The sequence below is a fragment of the Typopeltis vanoorti genome, chromosome 22, assembly GCF_054136105.1.
Source record: "Typopeltis vanoorti isolate ZY-2024b chromosome 22, IOZ_Tvanoo_1.0, whole genome shotgun sequence".
In the NCBI taxonomy this organism is placed as follows: Eukaryota; Metazoa; Arthropoda; class Arachnida; order Uropygi; family Thelyphonidae; genus Typopeltis; species Typopeltis vanoorti.
Window position 1 is genome coordinate 80,420,596 of NC_143570.1, and position 19,761 is coordinate 80,440,356.

General features: G+C 34.5%; 1 protein-coding gene across 5 annotated transcripts in view; it reads left to right on the forward strand.

Moving 5' to 3' along the window:
• ebi (transducin beta like ebi) overlaps positions 1–19,761 on the forward strand; it is a 253,321-nt gene that overhangs the window by 108,525 nt on the left and 125,035 nt on the right. For all 5 annotated transcript variants that reach the window (XM_090412349.1, XM_090412345.1, XM_090412347.1 and 2 more), the window contains one exon: positions 4,630–4,690. In XM_090412349.1, coding sequence (XP_090268475.1) covers positions 4,630–4,690 — 61 coding nt within the window. The remainder of the gene's footprint in view (positions 1–4,629; positions 4,691–19,761) is intronic.

Genomic DNA, 19,761 nt, shown 5'->3' on the forward strand with positions numbered 1-19,761 from the left:
ACTGGTGGAATTCCATTTCCTGACACTCACTCACTCACACAAACTTAGTGTGTATGTCTCTCTGCTAAATGATCAGACTCCAAAATTACAAATTAGCCTGATTTTTTTTTTTTTTTCCATTATTATCATCATCAAATATTCAATATGCACCTTGAGGTGTGCATAAGGATCTTTTTCCTATCATCCTAGTAACAAACACTTGTTTTGCTAACCTTTTTCTTACATTGTGTTTAAGTGACCATAACACCTGAGATTAGCCCTTATCATGTATTCCTGAATGCTAACAATGTCAGATTTCCTTCTTAATACCTTTTAATATGATTGTTCCATTGATGCTGTCTGTTCATTCGTCTAATTTTTCTCATAACTGTTACATCTGTAATCTCCAGTCTTTGATCAACTATTTGATTTTTAACCCAGCTCTTAAATCCATAATTTAAAATTTGTAAACTAGCTATATAGTTTATATACAACTACATTTGTGTTTTTGACTAATTTTTCTCTTATTCCATATAAACTTATTTGGTTGACTGACTATATACCAACTTTGCTAATTGTGATGTCTATTTCCATGTTTAATTTGTAATCTTCATTGAAATTTATGCCTGAATAATTGAAGTGTTTTACTTGTTCTGTAGGTTTCCCATTCAGTGATGCAGCTGATGTTTGCTATATTCCTGCTTATTTTCATGTCTTTTTATTGCTGGTTTTCATACCAGATTTGTTACAGCTTTTATTCAATTTAGTTAAGAAATTCTGCAAACTTGTACTGGATTTATTCGCAGTATAATATCATCTGTATAAAGTAAAGAGCTCAGATTAAGATCTCCAATTTTGATATCTTTCCTTCATATTATGATGAAAAACAGTGCAAGTAATGTGCACCCTTGTTTTTCACCTGATCATTGAACCATCTTACTCTACCACCTTTAGTTTTAACTGCTAACTTAAAACTCGATTATAGAGTACATATTAATATCTTGATGTAATGTTTTGCTTACCACATAATTTCAGTGTTTGGAAAAGCTTTTTCTTGTCACATGCCTTTTCCAGATCTAAATCTTAACTGGAACACTGTAAGAAGGTTCACACTAACTGCACTCATCACCTCCACTGGCAGTCCATTCCAATCATTCACCACCCTATGAGAAAAAAAAATCATCCTCTCACCCCTGCCCTTCTTGATGGTTCTCAACTTCCAAAGATGCCTTCTCCTCCTTTCACTGCTCTCCATAAAATCAAAAATTCTGTCTACTGATATCCTGTATAACCCTTTCAGAAGTTAGTAATCTCAATCATTTCACTGCTCTTTCTCCTGTTTACTAGGGACTACAGTTCACAAAAATTTCAGTTTGTCTTCATAATCTGTGTTCCACAATCCTTTGTGTGTGTGTGTGTAAATCTTAACTGGAACACTATAAGAAGGCTCCTCTGTAATTCTTTTATCTCCTATTTTATAGTGAGTATTCGTGTCTTTGAATTTGACTCTCTGACCAGACCTAAAATTATGCATTACACCCAATGTAAACTTTTATACTTCCATATTTTAGCATTTCTATTGAATATCCTCTACTCCAGCTGCCTTTCCACATTCAAGTATTTGATTACTTTTTCTTCCTCAAGCATTGATGTGTACTTAGTGCATTCCTCTTGAATATTTTCTACCACTGTTCAGTCAGGTATTGTGTTATTTAATTACTCCAGACAACTAGAATATGTTTAAGTTCAGTTTTCTCATCAACTTTATTAGCTCTGATTCCTTTTACAGTGTTTTTTCCTCCATTTTTGAGCTTTAAATTGCCTCTATACATTTTGTTATCTTTTTGTAATTTATCTTCTATATTACCAAGGAGCCTCCGTGGCTCAGTCAGTATAGACAAAGCCCTTTGTTCAGAAAGACCTGGGTTCGATTCCCATCCATGACGTGAGGAACCCTTTTATCTGATCTCTTTTGACTAAAGATAAGTTAACTGGTCTCATACAGAGGTGAAGAGTTTTTTCTCCCAGTAACTTGGGTTTTTCATCTCTCAAAACAGACAAACCGGTCCCGTGAACACACACGGCTACAGTCATAAAATACTTATGGCATGGAAGGCAACGGGAAGTCACCTTGCTTCATATCTCTCTAGTAATCAGTTGCACCCTCTCAAAGAGAGGATGCCACAGGATTAGGATTGTTACCAGTCTTCCCATGAATTTGTTTGCCTTTTACCTCGCTTCACTTGCTTTTGTTTTTCTCTGTATTCTCTCCGAGCACTTGCTGACTCACTTAATAGGAACTTTTCATACACTTTCTTCTTCTTCTTTTCCATGATTGCCTCTAACTGAAGTCCACCATGGAGTATTGATTTTTCTTTCCTTGTAGGCATCTTCACTACATGCCTCTCTTGTCAAATCAGTCTATATTTTCTTTGAAGTCTGCCACCATGTCTCCAAGGTTTGGTTCTTGTATTCAAACCCTTTTATTTTTTCTTCAATAATATTTGTATTTAAAAGTCTGCAGTTCACCTCTGAAAGTTGCTGAATTTTGACTTTTTCAATAAGTTATTGAAATTCATTCTGCTCAAAACTATTGGTATTCACTTCATGTTTCAACTTTGATGTATTCACTTATGTTCTGAACCAGCATGAAAACTATTGCTTTGCTTTCAAAAATAACATAGGGAGATTTCTTTTTTTTTTATGTGAATTTGTTCACATTTTCATGTTGGAATATAGTGTTAGTGATGATTAGTCCATGTACTAAAGAGAAATTCTGCAGGTACTTACCATTATTATTAGCTCTAGTCTTTTTCTTCAAATTTTCCTAAAACAGTTTTGACAAGGTGGAGCCCATAGTACATTCTTCTCTGCTTGTCACCACTGTTATCCAGTTATTTCCAGGAACATCTGGAAGAACAACTCTTTGCCACCATCACTCTTTGTCCTTTTTACTTAGTTTCATTGTGCAGATGGTATGTTTGCTATTTTGCCATACTCAAATGAAGAATTACAGATTTTTAGTTAAAAGTAACAAACTTTTTCCTAGAATAAAATCTATTTTAGAAAAAGAAAATAATGGAGTTCCTTGGCCCACTTAACTTTTCTGTTCATAATAAGCTGACATTCACCAGAATATACATTCTCCAGAAATATTCGGAATTATCAAAATCTTGCCTTAAGGGCACATCTAACCTGCTCCTCTGAGGACACTCTTAGACTAGAATTACAATGTATAAGAAAACATGATACTCAATGGCTATAGTTTCTATATAAAATGCAGCACTTCTTGGATAATTAATCTCCAACCAAAGCAGTTAATGTTAAGAGCTTATATGATACACATTAATAATCCCGACTACTAATAAACATACAATACCAGAAGTGGAAACTATTCAAAGTGTCTCTCAGGGATGTAGTTTTTCTCTACTTTATTTTTAAGATGTATAGGGGTGATCCAATAAGGAAATAGAAAATCTCTTGTAAATCTAGTAATAAACATCAGTGAATATACAACAGTAGATGAAATGTTTTTGCAGATGATCGAGTAATCATTCAAAAATCAGAAGCTTATTAAAGAAAACTAAAGTGATTACATTTGGAATCAATATCCAATACAACTAAAATAGTAATTACAAACCAAGCCCTAGAATAAATCACATTTTTACTATTTAAGATCTGGTATAACATTTGATAACGTATATAATAAATGATACCATTTTCAAGCAGCCTGTGGCAATAAACTGAAGGCATGGCAAGAAGGAATGAAGATTTTCTGCTTCAGAAAGTTCGATTAGAGAGGAAAAAAGAAAAAGGGTGGAAGTACAATATTGAAATACATTGGTAGTACTGTGTAGTGGTTAAATGTTAGATACTGGACATGTAATTTTTGCAAGCCACTTTTGGCCTCCAATATGCAGGATGCTTGTCAGATGAAATGCTTCTTTTCACCTAATGACATTCACACACACTGCCACACACACACACACACTGCCACACACACACCGTGCCTGCAGTGGAATTTGCACTCCTAACCTGTTGATTGTATATACTACTCACTCAACCAGGATAGTTAAAGGATAGGTAGAATATGAAATAAGAAATGAATTGCAAATAAATGATTAAAAAAGACATCACAAGAAATGGAGAGAACACATACAACAATGAATGAAAGATGGAAACAAATATAAATCTGAAGGAAAAGATATATAGAAAGGCCTAGAAAAAGAATGAAAGTATAATCCTTTAGATAAGGTTATTGATTTAATTTTAAAAGAAGAAGAATTTGACTTAAGAAGGTTCCATCTTATCTTACTCTTAGTGTTTTACACTCAGTGTCTTGTCATGTATCCTTTGCTTCATAAGAAAACAACTGATATATATACACAATCTCTTCTGTATGTCAGCTGTGTTATTTTCTGGTACATTTGTTTGTCTGTGCTGTGGGCCTCATTATGAACCATAATAACTCACATTCTGTTGAACCTTAAAAAGGTTTGTTGCAACTTAGACAAGATATGCATTCTGGTCTCCTAACCAAAATCCATTGTCCCTAACTGCTAAGGAAACTTATGCAGTTTAACTGAATTTTTGAAATATTACAGTATCAATGCGAACACTACAATATAATATTAATTTATTTTGTTTTAGACAACAATCATATGGGATGCTAGTACTGGCCAGTGTACACAACAGTTTGCCTTTCATACAGGTATGTACCATGCTTTATTACAAATGTTTAACATGCCTATGCTTCTTGAGGTAAAGAATATACCATACATTTATTCCTAACATAAAATTCAATGTTAAAAATAAAACAGTTTTATGATAATGCTGGCATAACAGTTTTTAGTTTTGGTCACATATTCTTAAATTGGAATATATATTGTGCGAATTTCACCTACCAAAGGTTGTAAATTTATCTGTGGATACCAGGCATGGAGATTTTCATGCCAAGTTGAAACATTTTGTTGAGCCAGGTGGTGGTCTCACATCAGTTGATGAAATTCATCCACTGACATTGACAAACATTCATGTCTACCATAACGTAAAAATAATCATAATTTATAATTATGAATCTTTTTACAATTATTTTTCTATATTAATATATTCTTAGTTTTGGTTTCGTAACACGTACATCAGCACTTGCGATGTGCCCATTAGTGATATTATTCTTGTCAAAATGAAATGTAAATCATTTGAAATTGATGTACTTATTAGATTCTGATAGTTTATAACAGGGATCGGCAACCGATGGCCAACAGGCCACATGCGGCAAAAACGTGCATTTTTGGCGCATAAAAGGTTGACCATATTTACATTCCACGTGGCCCATATGTTGAATTATTTAAATAATACATTTTATAATATGAATAAATTAAAAAAAAATTTTATACCTATACTTCGTGATATCACCGTGCAACTTGTCACGAGTCAACCTGTGAGTCAACACGAGTAGGGATAACAAAGGCAACTTCATCCGATGACAACCGAGATTTTGGTGCACTTTTTCAGTCACATTCCCTGGTCCGTATTTTAATATAATTCAATAACATTAACTATTATTTTCAGAGGATATATATATATATATATAATTTCAAAAATGGGTTCAAGAAAACGTAAAATTGTAGAGGAAGGAAGAACATATAATGATGAATGGAACAGCAAGCACTTCTTTATTGAAAATTGGGATAAGCTTTGTCTCTTATTTGTATAAAAGTGTTGCTGTTATGAAAGAATATAATATCAGACGTCATTACTACACCATGTCGTACTTTATCTTGTAATCTCATAATTTAAATATTTCTGTGTTTTTTAAGATTGATATAATAAAATTGATAACTTAGGTATTTTTTCACTCACTGTTTTCTCTTAATTAAACACTTGTGGCCCAATTATTAAAAATAAAAGTTGAATGTGGCCCGAGAGTGTGAAAAGGTTACCGACCCCTGGTTTATAATAATTTTTAACCTTCTTTATTGTGATACAAAATTGTCAAGTGTTGAGATATTTGTTGTTTTTGTGAACACATTCTCATTATGCTAATGGAGACAACATGTCAGCCGTTATATGTAACTTCTTACTTTTCATTTACATGGATGCGCATGCTTGCCGAGGAGATCGATTAGTGATTGACAGCTGACAAAGAGAGCGTTCAATATCAGGGTAACGAGGAAAACAAAGAGAGAGTTAATGGAAATTTTGAGAATGGTAACTGGAGAATTTTGTTCTTAGGAAGTTTTTAAGTTTTACGTGACATTCGTGAGAATATTAAAGAAGATTCCGAAAAAGGAATCGTAGAACTATGAGTCTTTAAACTGGAGGAATTGATACTATCAACAAGTAATTAGTAAATAAAAGAAGATATTGCAACCAACGTTCTAATTGAATGTTCGAGGAAACACAAAATGGAAAGTTTCATCTTCTGTCTTAAGAACACCGGATTATTATGGAAAAAGCAATTAGTGAAATTTGAAACTGTAAAGTAGCTTAACGTGAAGAGCTCAACTTTGATATGTTGTTTATGAAGTAGTAGAAGAAACTTCTTTCTCTGGTACAAAATTTAGTAAATTGTGTGTCAAATAGAACTGCAAGAGATAAGAAAATTTATACTTGAGTGAGAAATTAGGAATAATATTGTGTGCTATATAAGAGAGATAAAACAGGATCCTATGGAAAAGAAGAAGAAAATTTTATATTTTCAGAAGGGGCCTAACAAAGAAACTGACTGATGAACATTTTTGTTGTTGTGAAAACACAAAGTGTTTAGCCTGGTAAACGTGATTAAGTATATGTCAAACAATACAATAATAGAATGAGTCAGAGAATGAATGATTTTAATATTTTGGATAAGAAAATCTCTAAAGGTAAATTAATTTTAGAAGACCTTGGATCCAGTTAATTTTGTAGTTATTTATATAATGTTATTTAAATGTATATAAAGTTTTAGTTTCATTAAATGTATCCTTTTTTTTATTTGGTCTCAAGTCAATAATTTTCCGGATTCTAAAAGAAATAGTTAAGTCATTGCACCAATCGAAATTGAACCCTTGTGTAATTAATAAACACTCAGAATATAAAAATCTCTTTATAGAGATGAATAAAAATAAAAAGAAATCTCCTAAATAATAAGATATTGGTTGGAGAGCAGAGGTGGTATTCCCTTGGTCAACCCAGCTGACAAATTGTTCCAGAGATATAATATGGAAATTTTCTTTGATTATAAAGCTTAAAGCTTCATAACTATAGTCATATTTCTTGATGTTATATATTATCATTTTATCTTCTTCCACTTTTGGTCTTAACCTGTAAACAATGTTCATTATACTCCATCCCTTACTGCTTCTATGGTCTTCCAACTAGCCTTCTAGTCCTTGGGTTCCATGTTTCTATTTATCTGAATTCATTCTATTGTTTTGCATTTTGTTTATGTGCTTTTGCTTTTTCTTTATCCTGTTTGTATCCATTCATTTATGATAGCAAGACACTTTTTCTGTATCTTCTTCATTTCTCATCTTATTTTTTTCTCACAATTTTCGCTTAGAGTACTCGCCTCAGTAGTGATATTCATTGTTTGACATGGTTTCATATATACAGTTGACCCTTGAACAACGTAGGGGTTAGGGCATAGACAATGCCAATCCCCCTGCATTGTCTGTGGTCTTCCAACTAGCATTCTAGTACTTGGTTTCCATGTTTCTATTTATCTAAATTTATTCTATTGTGTTGCATTTTGTTTATGTGCTTTTTCTTTTTCTTTATTCTGTTTGTTATCCATTGCAAGACCCTTTTTTTTGTATCTTTCTTCAGAAGATACTATATTCTTACAATAAAGTAAGCTAGAGAAAAGAAAAGAAAATGATTATTAAGAAAATAAGGAAGTGAAAATATGTTTACAGAAATGTACTGTATTTATCGATACTTTAAGTTTACGTCGTATGTTTATGAGACGAATTGTATGTTTGTCAGTACCTACATCAATAATGTCTTATATGATACAAAACACTGTATATGTCATATGTATTACTAACACTAGACATCAAAAATGAAAAGATAATCTGAAAAAGAAATTCATATTTATTTAAAGGTATAATGATTCATGCATTGATAATGAAGCAGCAGCAATATGATTTGCTTTATTTATGGTAGCCTAGTGCATTCGATATGATTGCTTCACAGTGCTCTAGCTTATACACTAACAAATGAATCATTATAATTTTTTATTTTATTTTATGTAGTTATGATTTAATTCTGCATCATTACGTTTCTTTACATTTCTCACAACTGCAAATGGCCATGTACGGTCTATAACTGGTTGTGTGCGCAAGTTTTAATAAATTTATAATAGATTTGTATATATTTTATGGTAGTAAATGACAAAATAGATTAGTATCTATATATATTTTATGCATTCATGACATACCTAACTTTTTTCTTAATTTTTTTGATATTTCTAGACAATGCAGTTCGTCTGCAAGTTTTATCAAATGTCGAAATCTCTAAAAAAAAAAAATCCCAATATATTTATTAAAAAAAAAAAATGCGTATAAGTGGAACCGCACAGTTCAAATCCGCATTCTTCAAGGGTCAACTGTGTATATACGTATATATACAAGTTAAAACTTGTTCTGTTCTGTTTCTATATATACACCCTCTGTCCAAAAGGAAACCGAACTTTTGATAGAAGATAAAACACATATTCTTATTATTTATAAGAAAATTATATAATTATAATTATTCAAATATAAGGCCAATTATAATTATTCAAATAATTTATTTCAATCAATATACTCTCCCTCAGCTTCAATGCAACGCTTGGCATGGTCAATTAATTTGTTAAACCAGTTTTTTATATTGGTTTTTGGGATACTGTTGCTGGTTGTGGTTATTGCTGCTTGAACGTTTTCAGTGGTGTATTATCACTTTCGTTTCATCGGCAAATGAAGTCGGGAGAAGAGAAAGAAATCACAGGGTGCTAAATCAGGTGAATACGGAGAGTGATCTAACACACCAACTTGGTTTTTGCTCAAAAACTGTCTCACAATGTTCGAATGATGAGATGGTGCATTATCGTGTAAAAGTGACCAGCTGCCTGTATCATGATATTCATGCCATACGCGATGAATTCTCACTATCAGTCACTTCAAAAATTCGAGATAAAACTCACCATTGACTGTTTAGCCAGACGGAATGAATTCTTTGTGGATAATGCCCTTGGAATCATAGAAACAAATCAGCATTGTCTTTACTTTTGACTTCTCCAAGTGACTTTTTTTCGGATGCCCCTCTCCTGGTGGTCTCCACTCAGCACTCTGGCGCTTTGTTTTGGGCTCATACTCAAAACACCACGTTTCGTCACCAGTAACGATCATTTCAAGGAAGTTTGAGTCCTTACAAGCAGTTTTAATGACATCCTTGCAGTTCAATTCAATACAGTTTTTGGTCATCAGTCAACTTGTGGGAAACAAATCGCGAATTCAATTTACGAAGGCCCAAACTCTCAGTCAAAATGTTGTGCATAGTGGATTTTGGAATCCCCAATTCATCTTCAATCAATCTCACGGACGATTTCGGGTTTTCATTGATGAAATCACGCACTTTTTGGATGTTAACTTCGCTCAGTGCAGTTTTTGGATGGCTTAGCTTTTCGTCGTCCTCAAGTGTCTCGCGACCACTTTGAAATCACTTAAACCACTTGTAAACTTGAGTACGATGGGATAAGCATTCATTACCATATGCTTTTTGAAGTATTCGATGCGTTTCGGTAAAATGTTTACCAAGGTTAACACAAAAGTCAATCGCAGCTCTCTGTTTGAAACTCATTTTCCAACCGTTCGTCAAAACATGCTGTCACTCTTGGCATTATAACTCGGCTTCTGATGAAACAAATGTCATAAGCAGTTGACACAACACTAATGAAGGTTGCTGCTTTCGAAAACGAAAAGATACAACAGGTAGCGCCAGTAGTTTCTTCTATTTTCGAAAAGTTTGGTTTCTTTTTGGACATAGGGTGTACTTAGTTACATTGTTTAGATTTTTATTTTTTCATATTGTTCTATTTAAACTTATAGAAATCTTGTTTGCCTTAAGTGATTGCTCTTTTATTCTGTTATTCCTTGTGAGTTTATTTGAATTCCTAAGTACTTAAAGCTCATAACTTAATGTATTATTTTTCTTTTGATTTCTTATTCGTGTACCAATTGTAATTGGTTTGATTTTTTTTTTTTTCTATTAATATTTCCATATTATATTTTTGGCAAATCTGGCAAAAACGAACTACTTCTTTGATATAAAGATATAAGCAAACCTTTTATATTATGCAGTACCCTAGATCAGAATGTGTCTTTTGACTGTAATTCTATTTTTTAATTAAAAAATAAAATAAAAATTTAATGAAGTAGTCTTATATATGCCTATCTTTGTTGAACTTTTGGCAATAGCGATCTTCAAAATTTGGAGTGGAAATTGCAGGTGGTGATGAATGAGTGTGATATTAGTGATAGGTCAATTAATAAAATGGAGCTCCAATGAATTTAAAATTTAAAACAGATATCAATAAAGGAGTTAAAAGCATAAAAATAATAGGATACTATTAAATGATGAGCATAATCTGGTAATGAATGATGTGATATGATTAGTAAATACACTATACACTATGCAATAAGTTTTAAAAATTGAAAATATTAAAAAATTAAAAATTAGAACATAAAAACTGTAAAGGATAAGAAAAGAATGTAAAGGCCTTGAAAGTAATATATGAAGAAAGATGAAATTGATTAATGAGGTGAAGTAAGGACGTTTTGGAACACCATCATCAGAATCTGATGATAGCTTTGGTGTGATCTCTGTTCTGGAGAGGGGGGGGGGGCAGAAGGCCATCCAAAAAATTAACAAAAACCTTTAAAAAATACAACCTTTCAATCATTTAGATCATATAAAAAATGGAGCATCCCTTATCTGCCCCACCAAAGACCAGCCATAGACTTGCCTGGTGTTTACGAGATCTCATGTAGTTGTAAAATACAGGGTGTTTCAAAACGAATGACCCGATTTCAAATAATTATATTTAATAATGAAAATGTGATATAGTTACAAAATAAATTACCAAGTATGAAGTAAGGCCTAAAGTTTCACTCACCACAATTACAAATGCTCAATGTGCCCTCCACCTGCTGCACAGACAACATCAAGCCGATAGCTGAATTCATCCCAAACACGTCTGAGAGTGTCTTCTGTCACAGAATTTACTGCAGCCGTGATTCTGGTTCTGAGCTCATCCAAGTCAGCAGGTAATGGAGGAACATAAACACAGTCTTTTACGTATCCCCATAAAAAGAAGTCACAGGGTATGATGTCTTGAGATCTTGGAGGCCAAGAGCCAGTCCTGCAGCATTTCAAGATAGGAGTTTCCCGTAACAGTGTTTTCCTCAAAAAAGAAAGGGCCATAAACCTTTCTGACAGAAACCGCGCAAAAAACATGGTGCAAAAAAACTCTGGGCCAAGGCCATTCACATGGTACAAGTCGCATTCATTTGTAGTTCGTGGTTGCAGAGATATACAATTTTCAAATCAGGACATTCTTTTTGAAACACCCTGCATCCTGCTATGGCCAAACAGGTAGGAACGCCAACATTAGAATTGCTGAACATGAGGACTATATCTGTTTTCATCACTATAGCCACTCAGGACTTGCTATGGTTTGGACATCTGCCATAGAATATTCTGGAAGTAAGCTACTCTACTCCATTGCAGCAAATATAAATATGAAAGACTTTTCCTTAGATCTGTTTCTGCTATAAGAAACTACTTTAACCTCAACAAATTTGGTTGCATGAAATTACTCCAGATTTGGAAAGCTCTCATCTTCTGTGCTTCAGTCTACCAGTCAAGGATGCCGAATTCAGATCACTAGTGGCATTATTTAGGACTTTAAAGCCTACTCTCAGTTGACATGCTTTAGCTTCATTACTTAGTTCAGTGCCTGGGTGCACATATCTTATTAGATTTTGTTCCCTGGTGATGGCAGTTTGACTTTGCCGAAATATTAGATGTATTAATTAAATTTATTTCAGTTCATATATTAGTCTATGTTGTAATTTCCTTAAAAAATACAGTTAGGCCCTAGTCATTTTCTTTAGGACATCAGTTCTTCTTTAGTTACAATTTGCTTTGCGTTGAGTGCTGTGCACCTGTTACTGTTATTATTTGTGCTCTGAAGATTCTGGATAGAAAACCAGCAAGATATTAGTATGTTCAATAAAGTAATTATGTATGTGACCAACAACACCTAAGTCTGTCTATGGAGAAGGGGTCTAACTTCTGGTAAACCTACAACAAAAATGATATTAAAGCAACTGATATAACCACAAGAAAGAACATACGAGAATATAAGAACATAAGTTACCTTCATTACTCTGCTACTAGTATGTTCTTTCTTGTGGTTATATCAGTTGCTTTACTATCATTTTTGTTTTAGGTGTTTATCTGAACTTTCCGAACACATTTGTATATGTATACTGCTTAGAAAGAAGTTAACGGACACCATAGTGTGAGGAACAAACCACCATAGCACTGACCTTAATAAGATGTAGGACCTCCTTTCTCTGTGATTATTGTAGCAATCAATGGAAATTTTGGACCATTCTTCCTGTAGGCATGTAATGAGATCCTGGACTTTAGTGAGTTGGACATCCCTTGATCTCATCCAATACTCCATTTAATCCCATGAATGAAATGGAGCGCTGATCTCAACCCTGACATCAATAGGGTTGGGATTAAGGCTCTGTGGAGGCCAGTCAAGTGTGGTGATGTTCATGTCTACAAACCACACAGTTACAGCGGCAGTCATATGATATGGTGCATTGTCTTACTTGAAAGAGACAGTGGTTATTTCTTTAGAAACACTACAAAGTAGGAAGTATTACATTGTCCAAAATGTTCAGATATCTCTTGGAATTCATTGTTCGTGGCATCACAAACTGAGGTCGAAGGCCAAACCATTAAAAAGAGGACATCACACTGTCACCTCTGAATTTGATAGTTGGGATTACACACTCTGGTAAGAGACATTCACCAGGCATCCACCACACCTACACCTGTTTATCTGCTCGGTAGAGGATGTAGTGTGATTAGTTGCTCCATAACATGAGCTTCTACATCCCACTGTACATTTTTTGTACCACAAGATGATGCTGCATGTTGGTTCAGGTAATGTGTGACTTGCATATTGCAGTCCTAACATGCAAACCCATATTGTGAGCCTCAGTTCTGAATGTTTTTGTGCAGGTTCATGTTCAAGTCGATGTCTGGAACTCTGCATTTAACATGTCGGCTGATGAATGGTGGTTTTTACATATTATTCTTCATAGCACTGGTTATTCCTTTTACACTTTTTTCACATAACACAGCCAACATCCATTCAATCACAAGGTGTATTTATGTTGAAATTGCTTAGAGTCATCAAACATCGCCTGTTCAACTCCTTCTTTTCTCATATCAGTCCTGGTCATATTTATCAATGCATCCTTATCTGATATCTGGATGATCTCTATCCTCACAAAGTGATCATTGTATCTGCTATTTCTTCTGCTTCTGTAATCTTTCTATCAGCTATATTCAATTAAAATTATCTTTCCATAACCATTTTTCCTGTTATTCACCACACAGCAAAAGAACTGTTTAGGATTTCTTTTGGCCTGCTGGATTTTTTTTTTTTTTTTTTTGTCAATCTGCTACAGAAGGTTGTAAGCTTTGAGTACTAAAGTTTCCCTGTGCTAAGACTAAATATGGTGCTTTTCCATGCAACTTAAGTCTCCAATAAACGATGGCTCTCAAACCAGGTAATTAATTCATCTGTACCTAGAGAAGGTCAACAGGAGGGAAATGAAAGAGACTAGTTCAGAATAGAGAAAGTTGTCATTTTTGCAACCTGCAGTCATGAAGAAACCAAGACTGCTGTTATAGGTCTATCGTAGAATCACCTCAAGACATTCACATGCATCTGTACTGGCAAATTTCCACTCATAATTTGATTTTGCCTTTTTTTTTCCCACAGGCTGATCACTGCTTTTGCCTGTGCTTAGTACTGCTCATAAGCTTATTGATTGCATTCCTTTCTATATTTCTACTGTAATGCCTCTTCCTCCCCCCTCCAGTTCCTGCTTTGATGCTACTGCTAATCCTTATATTCTAAAGAGAAAAGGCCCACAAACTTTTATATCTAATATAAAGAACATAAATGCCACACAAGATTTCTTCTTTTCAAGATCACAGGATTTGACCAAAATACACACACAAAAGCAGTTAATTGCAAACTTATCAAACAGTTTCTTCCTATATCAATAGTGGTCACTGAAATCTAATTAACTAATACCTGTTTTTTTTTTTTCTTAAAAAAAAATAAATAATAATAATAACTTTTGTGCAACTTTTCTTGAGTAGGATAATGTTTCTCCTTTCGTGTCTTCTTTAACAAATCAGTTCCTTTTTTTTTGTTTATTTTCTGGAAACTTTTTCCATACACTTGAGTATGAAAAGTTGATCCCTTTCATGTTCAAAACATAGAACAAATTTCTATTCAACATACGAAAAGGAACTGTCCATTTCTTTGGCAGAAACCGTATAATTCTTCTTATTAAAGTGATAAGAAGAATTACATTCCCTTTTCTCTACACTCCAGCTTAGTTTACATCATCGTCGTCGTCAAATTCCTGCCATATACCCTCAAGGGATGTGCAGGATATGATAGTACTACATGAAATATTACATCATTACTTACTTCCATCTACAGTTTTCCTCCAAATCAGTCTGTTACCTGTTAAGACTCCAACATTATCAGATCTTATATTTCTATCTTCTAAGGCACTTTTCACCATATCAATCCACCTATATCTTGGTCTTCCTCTGGGTATTTTTCCTCCCACACTCGCAGAGAACACTTGTTTTGCTAATCTGTCCTCTTCCATTCTATTTAAGTGACCATACCACCTTAGATTAGCTCTGCTAATGCATTCCTGAATGCTAATTGTCAATGTCAATTAGCATTCAGGAATGCATTAGCAGAGCCAAGAACTTGACATTGTTCCTGAATGCGTTAGCATTCAGGAACAATGTCAAGTTCTTTCCTAATATCCTCGTTTTTAATATGATATTGCCATTGATGCTAACTGTTCATGCTCCTCATCTTTCTTGGGAATCTCATATTTGCAGTCTCTAGTCTTTGGTCAAGTGTTTTACTTCTAATCTAGCTCTCAGATCCATAAGTTAAAATTGGTTTGAACCCTGTCTTGTATACAGCTAATTTAGTAAGTTTAGTTTAATCCTCTATCCAAGTGTAAGCAAACAAAGTATGTGCCTGAAAGTATCTTCAGGACTGGGGTAAGGTAGTGCAACACCAGGCAACTTGTTGCAAAGGTGGAAAAAGCTCTCATTACTCCTATCTCAGTATCTCCCATAATGCAAAGCACATCTTCTTGTGGACATGTGTAATGCTATGCATTAAGGCAAGGGCCACTACCCATACCGGTTTCGACCTTTATTGAGGTCTCGTCAGTGGAAGCCAGGACCAGTAGTGGAGATACAAAGGCAGAAGCAATGAGAGGTCATCCTAACCTATAGGAGATGCCAAAGGGTGTGCAACCTTATTATTAAATTACTCTGGATTCAGGTTGAGATGTTGAGAGTTTATTTTTTACTTGGTTAGACTATAATAAGTTTAGTTTAATCCTTATTATTAAAGTTGCACAACCTTATTATTAAACTCACACTTGGATAAAGGATTAAACTAAACCTATTATAGTCTAACCAAGTGAAAAATAAACTCTCAACATCTTTCTCTGAATCCGGAGTAATTTAATAATAAGGTTGCACACCCTTTGGCATCTCCTATAGGTTAGGATGACCTCTCATTGCTTCTGCCTTTGTATCTCCACTACTGGGTCTGGCTTCCACTGACGAAACCTCAATAAAGGTCGAAACCGGTGCATAGCATTACACATATCCACAAGGAGATGTGCTTTGCATTATGGGAGATACTGAGATAGGAGTAATGAGAGCTTTCTCCACCTTTGCAACGAGTTTCCTGGTGTTGCACTACCTTACCCCAGTCCTGAAGATACTTTCAGGTGCAAACTTTGTTTGCTCACACTTGGATAAAGGATTAAACTAAACTTATTATAGTCTAACCAAGTGAAAAATAAACTCTCAGCTAATTTAGTGTTTTGACTGATTTCTCTCTTATTCCATATAAATTTATTTAATTGACTTCCTACCATACTGACTTTGATGATTCTGTTGTCTATTTCCATATTTAATTTACCATCTTCAACTCCATTCACAATGTAGTTGATATTTTCAATGCTTCTGCCTGTTTTCATTGTCTTGTTATTGCTGACCTTCATACTGTTATATGTATTATACCAAAACAAAACAAATTACTTTTGTTTTGTTTTGGTGTTATCTGATGTACTTGGCATGCGAGGTATCTGATTTCTTGTTCTGTAATTATCCTTAAATTGTACTTCTTTAGTTGTAATGAAACACTACTGGTACCTCTCTTTGTATGCCTACTCAGTACTTAATCTTCTTTGTGCTCTGTGGCCGTCACTTAGATTGATCATGTGTGTGAATTAGATTAACAAGGGGGGGATTGCCTTTGGCTAGAGCCAATTCCCTTCTTACAAATATCTGGAGTTACCTCCTCGTTAGGTTCTGGAAAATTTATTTGTTATTACTGCGCCATCCAAAACCCTTAGATTAGAAAAGCTTCTTAATCAAGGAGTTAACTCTCAGACAAATACACGGATAATTGTCCTATTAAAATACTTAGTTCAAATTAGCTACATTTTCTGTGTCAACTCTAGTTTGCAGTCGTGGTCTCCGTTAAACAATTAAATTCCGCTCAGGTTCTAATTAATAAGTGGTACATTGGATTCATTTATCAGGCAACTAGTTATGTAAAATTACAAAGGTTCATTTATTAAACTCATGCAATGCACTTTCACCAAATATACACTCAGCTAAGATAATCACTTTCTTAAGTTACAGAACTTAATATAACAAACTATAATTTATATAGCTGAATCTTGTAATAAGACACTGCTATCAAATCATTTGATTGTCCTTTTGTATTCTTTGATCTACAATTCCTTCCAGGCATTAATTCAATTAACTTCGTGTATGATTATACTATAACATACTAAACATGATTGACATTTACAATACATTAGACTATGATCCTGGAGCTGTAACTTTGCTATTAGACTAAATACTAAAGTCCTGCCTCTTACATAATATGAGCTCTACTAATGAATGTTCCTGTTCACTATTATACAATAATTCTTTCTTCCACAAAAAAAGAGACTAAGGTTTGTACATTACCGGATCTTTAAAACTTCTTCAGGTCTGTCCCTCAATCTTCAATTCCATTTACAGCTTACTTATTCTTTATCCTGACAGTTGTCTCACCTAGGCCTGGTTTGGAGCTCGCTATCATGATTTTTCCTCTCCGATGTAGACGAGAAACAACTCTGTTTAAGTTTGTCCACGTGGTCTAGCATGACGGTCAGCTTGTGTAGATTTCCTCTGTACGCTGACGAAATGCCCACACTTGATTCGCTACTCGGCTGCTTATCTCCGTCGAGACATCGTTCCGTTGACTGGGTTCACCTACACATCTCTGGGAACAACTCGAGTTGGGGCCCTCGAGTGACAGGCACTGATACTGAACAGGAGAGCACGAGGAAGAACTGGAATCAAAGAGAAAAACGTCTCGAACTGGGGCAGCCAAGCCTTTTTATATCACACCTTTAGTGGCACCCCTTCTGAATCGCACCCTTTCACCCTTCACTATTCTTCTGCACGCAGTTCCGTTCTTCTCTCTTAGCGTCTTCCGGGAAGCTCACGCACACACTGTGCGTACGTGACTGCCTTAGGCTCTTCTGCCAATCCGAGTGTCTCGCTCGTGTACCTTGGACTCATAATTTTACACGCAACATATATTTCACAAATTTATCTTCCCTTGTTGAACATACTAAGATAGATAATATTCCTTTACATAGAATCATTCAATGTTAAGATACAATATCTTTAAAGCATTCCAGTAATTTGCAATTCTACTTATGTACAAGTGTATATCCTTGTTGGTGTGTTAAAGCTAATTTACAATTCTACTTATATAAAAGTATATCCTTGTTGGTGTGTTAAAGCTTGTTAAATCCTGAATGAAATATTTCTTAGTGAAACTCTTCATTCAAAATTTAACAATACCATATCTATTATAACAATCATTCAATTTATTCAGGGAATCTTGCAGACTTGTAGTGGGTTTATTTAAAAGTATAACATCGTCCTCATAAAGCAAAGAGCTGACATTTACATCTCCAGTTTTGATAACAGGTTTAATACCACTTTACTTCATCATGTGATCCATATAGGTAATGAATAACAGAGGGGATAATGTATATCCTTGTCTGACACCAGATTTAATATTAAACCATCTTCCTGTACTTCAATTCTAACTGCTGACTTACAACTCAAATAAAGACTAAGTATTGCTTGATATAATGTCCCACTGATACCATATAACGCAAGCGTTTTGAATAGCTTCTCTCTTGGCACCATGTCATATGCCTTTTCCAGATCCACAAAACTTAAATACAGATCTTTGTTATATTCCCATGATTTCTCAACTATTTGTTGTAAAGTAAAAATCTGATCCTGATCCTGCCTCTGTTTGGCCTGAATCCAGCTTGTTCTTCACCAAGCTTTTCTTCTACAATTCTTCTCAACCGTTTCTCAAGTATACTTGCATAAATCTTACCAGAAACACTCAGTAGGGAAATACCTCTATAATTCTCACATTCAGTTTTCTTTCCCTTGGGTACTATGAGAGCTCTACTCTTATATATGGGTACTATCAGAGCTCTACTCCAATCATCGGGAATTCGTCCCTCTGTCCAGGACTTCTGACTATGCAGTGCAGCCACTGTAAGACTTTTAAACCACCATACTTCAGCATTTCTGGTTGAATATCATCTACTCCTGCTGCCTTTCCACATTTCAAGCCTTTGATAGCTTTTTCTACTTCAAGTATGGATATGTATTCCTGACTGTATGCCTGTTGAGTGTTTTTTACCACTGTGCTATCACTGCATGTATCATTTAGCAATTTTTCAAAGTAATTACTCCATACTTCAAGGATATCTTTTTCTCCCGTTTTCATGTCACCTTTATCATCTCCAAGTCCTTTTACAGCACCCTTTCCTCCATTTCTGAGCTTCTTCAACAACCTCCAGAATATCTTGCCACCTTCTTGATATTTATTTTCTATGTTCTTACCAAAGTCTTCCCATGACTTTTGTTTAGCTAGTTTTACAATGTGTTTAGCTTTCTTACATTTGTCTCTGTATACTCTAAGAGCACAGCTGACTTATTTGCAGTAACTTTTGGTATGCTTTCTTCTTTTCTTTCACTGTCTCCTTAACTTCCTGTGTCCACCGTGGAGTTCTGATTTTTCTATCCTTTCAGACAATCTCACCACATGCCTCTCTGGCTGAATCAATCAGTGTTTTCTTCATGGCTTGTCACTGAATCTCCAAGGTTTGGTTCCTATTCTCAAACTCTAATTTTTTCTTCAATAATGTTTGTATATTTTAGTCTACAGTTCACATCTGAGAGCTGCTCGACTTTTATTCACTATAAAACTTTCTTACATGTTCTTTTCTTCCAGATGAAATTCAATTTTATTCTGTTCAAGACTAAATAGTGATCGCTTCCAATTTCAAA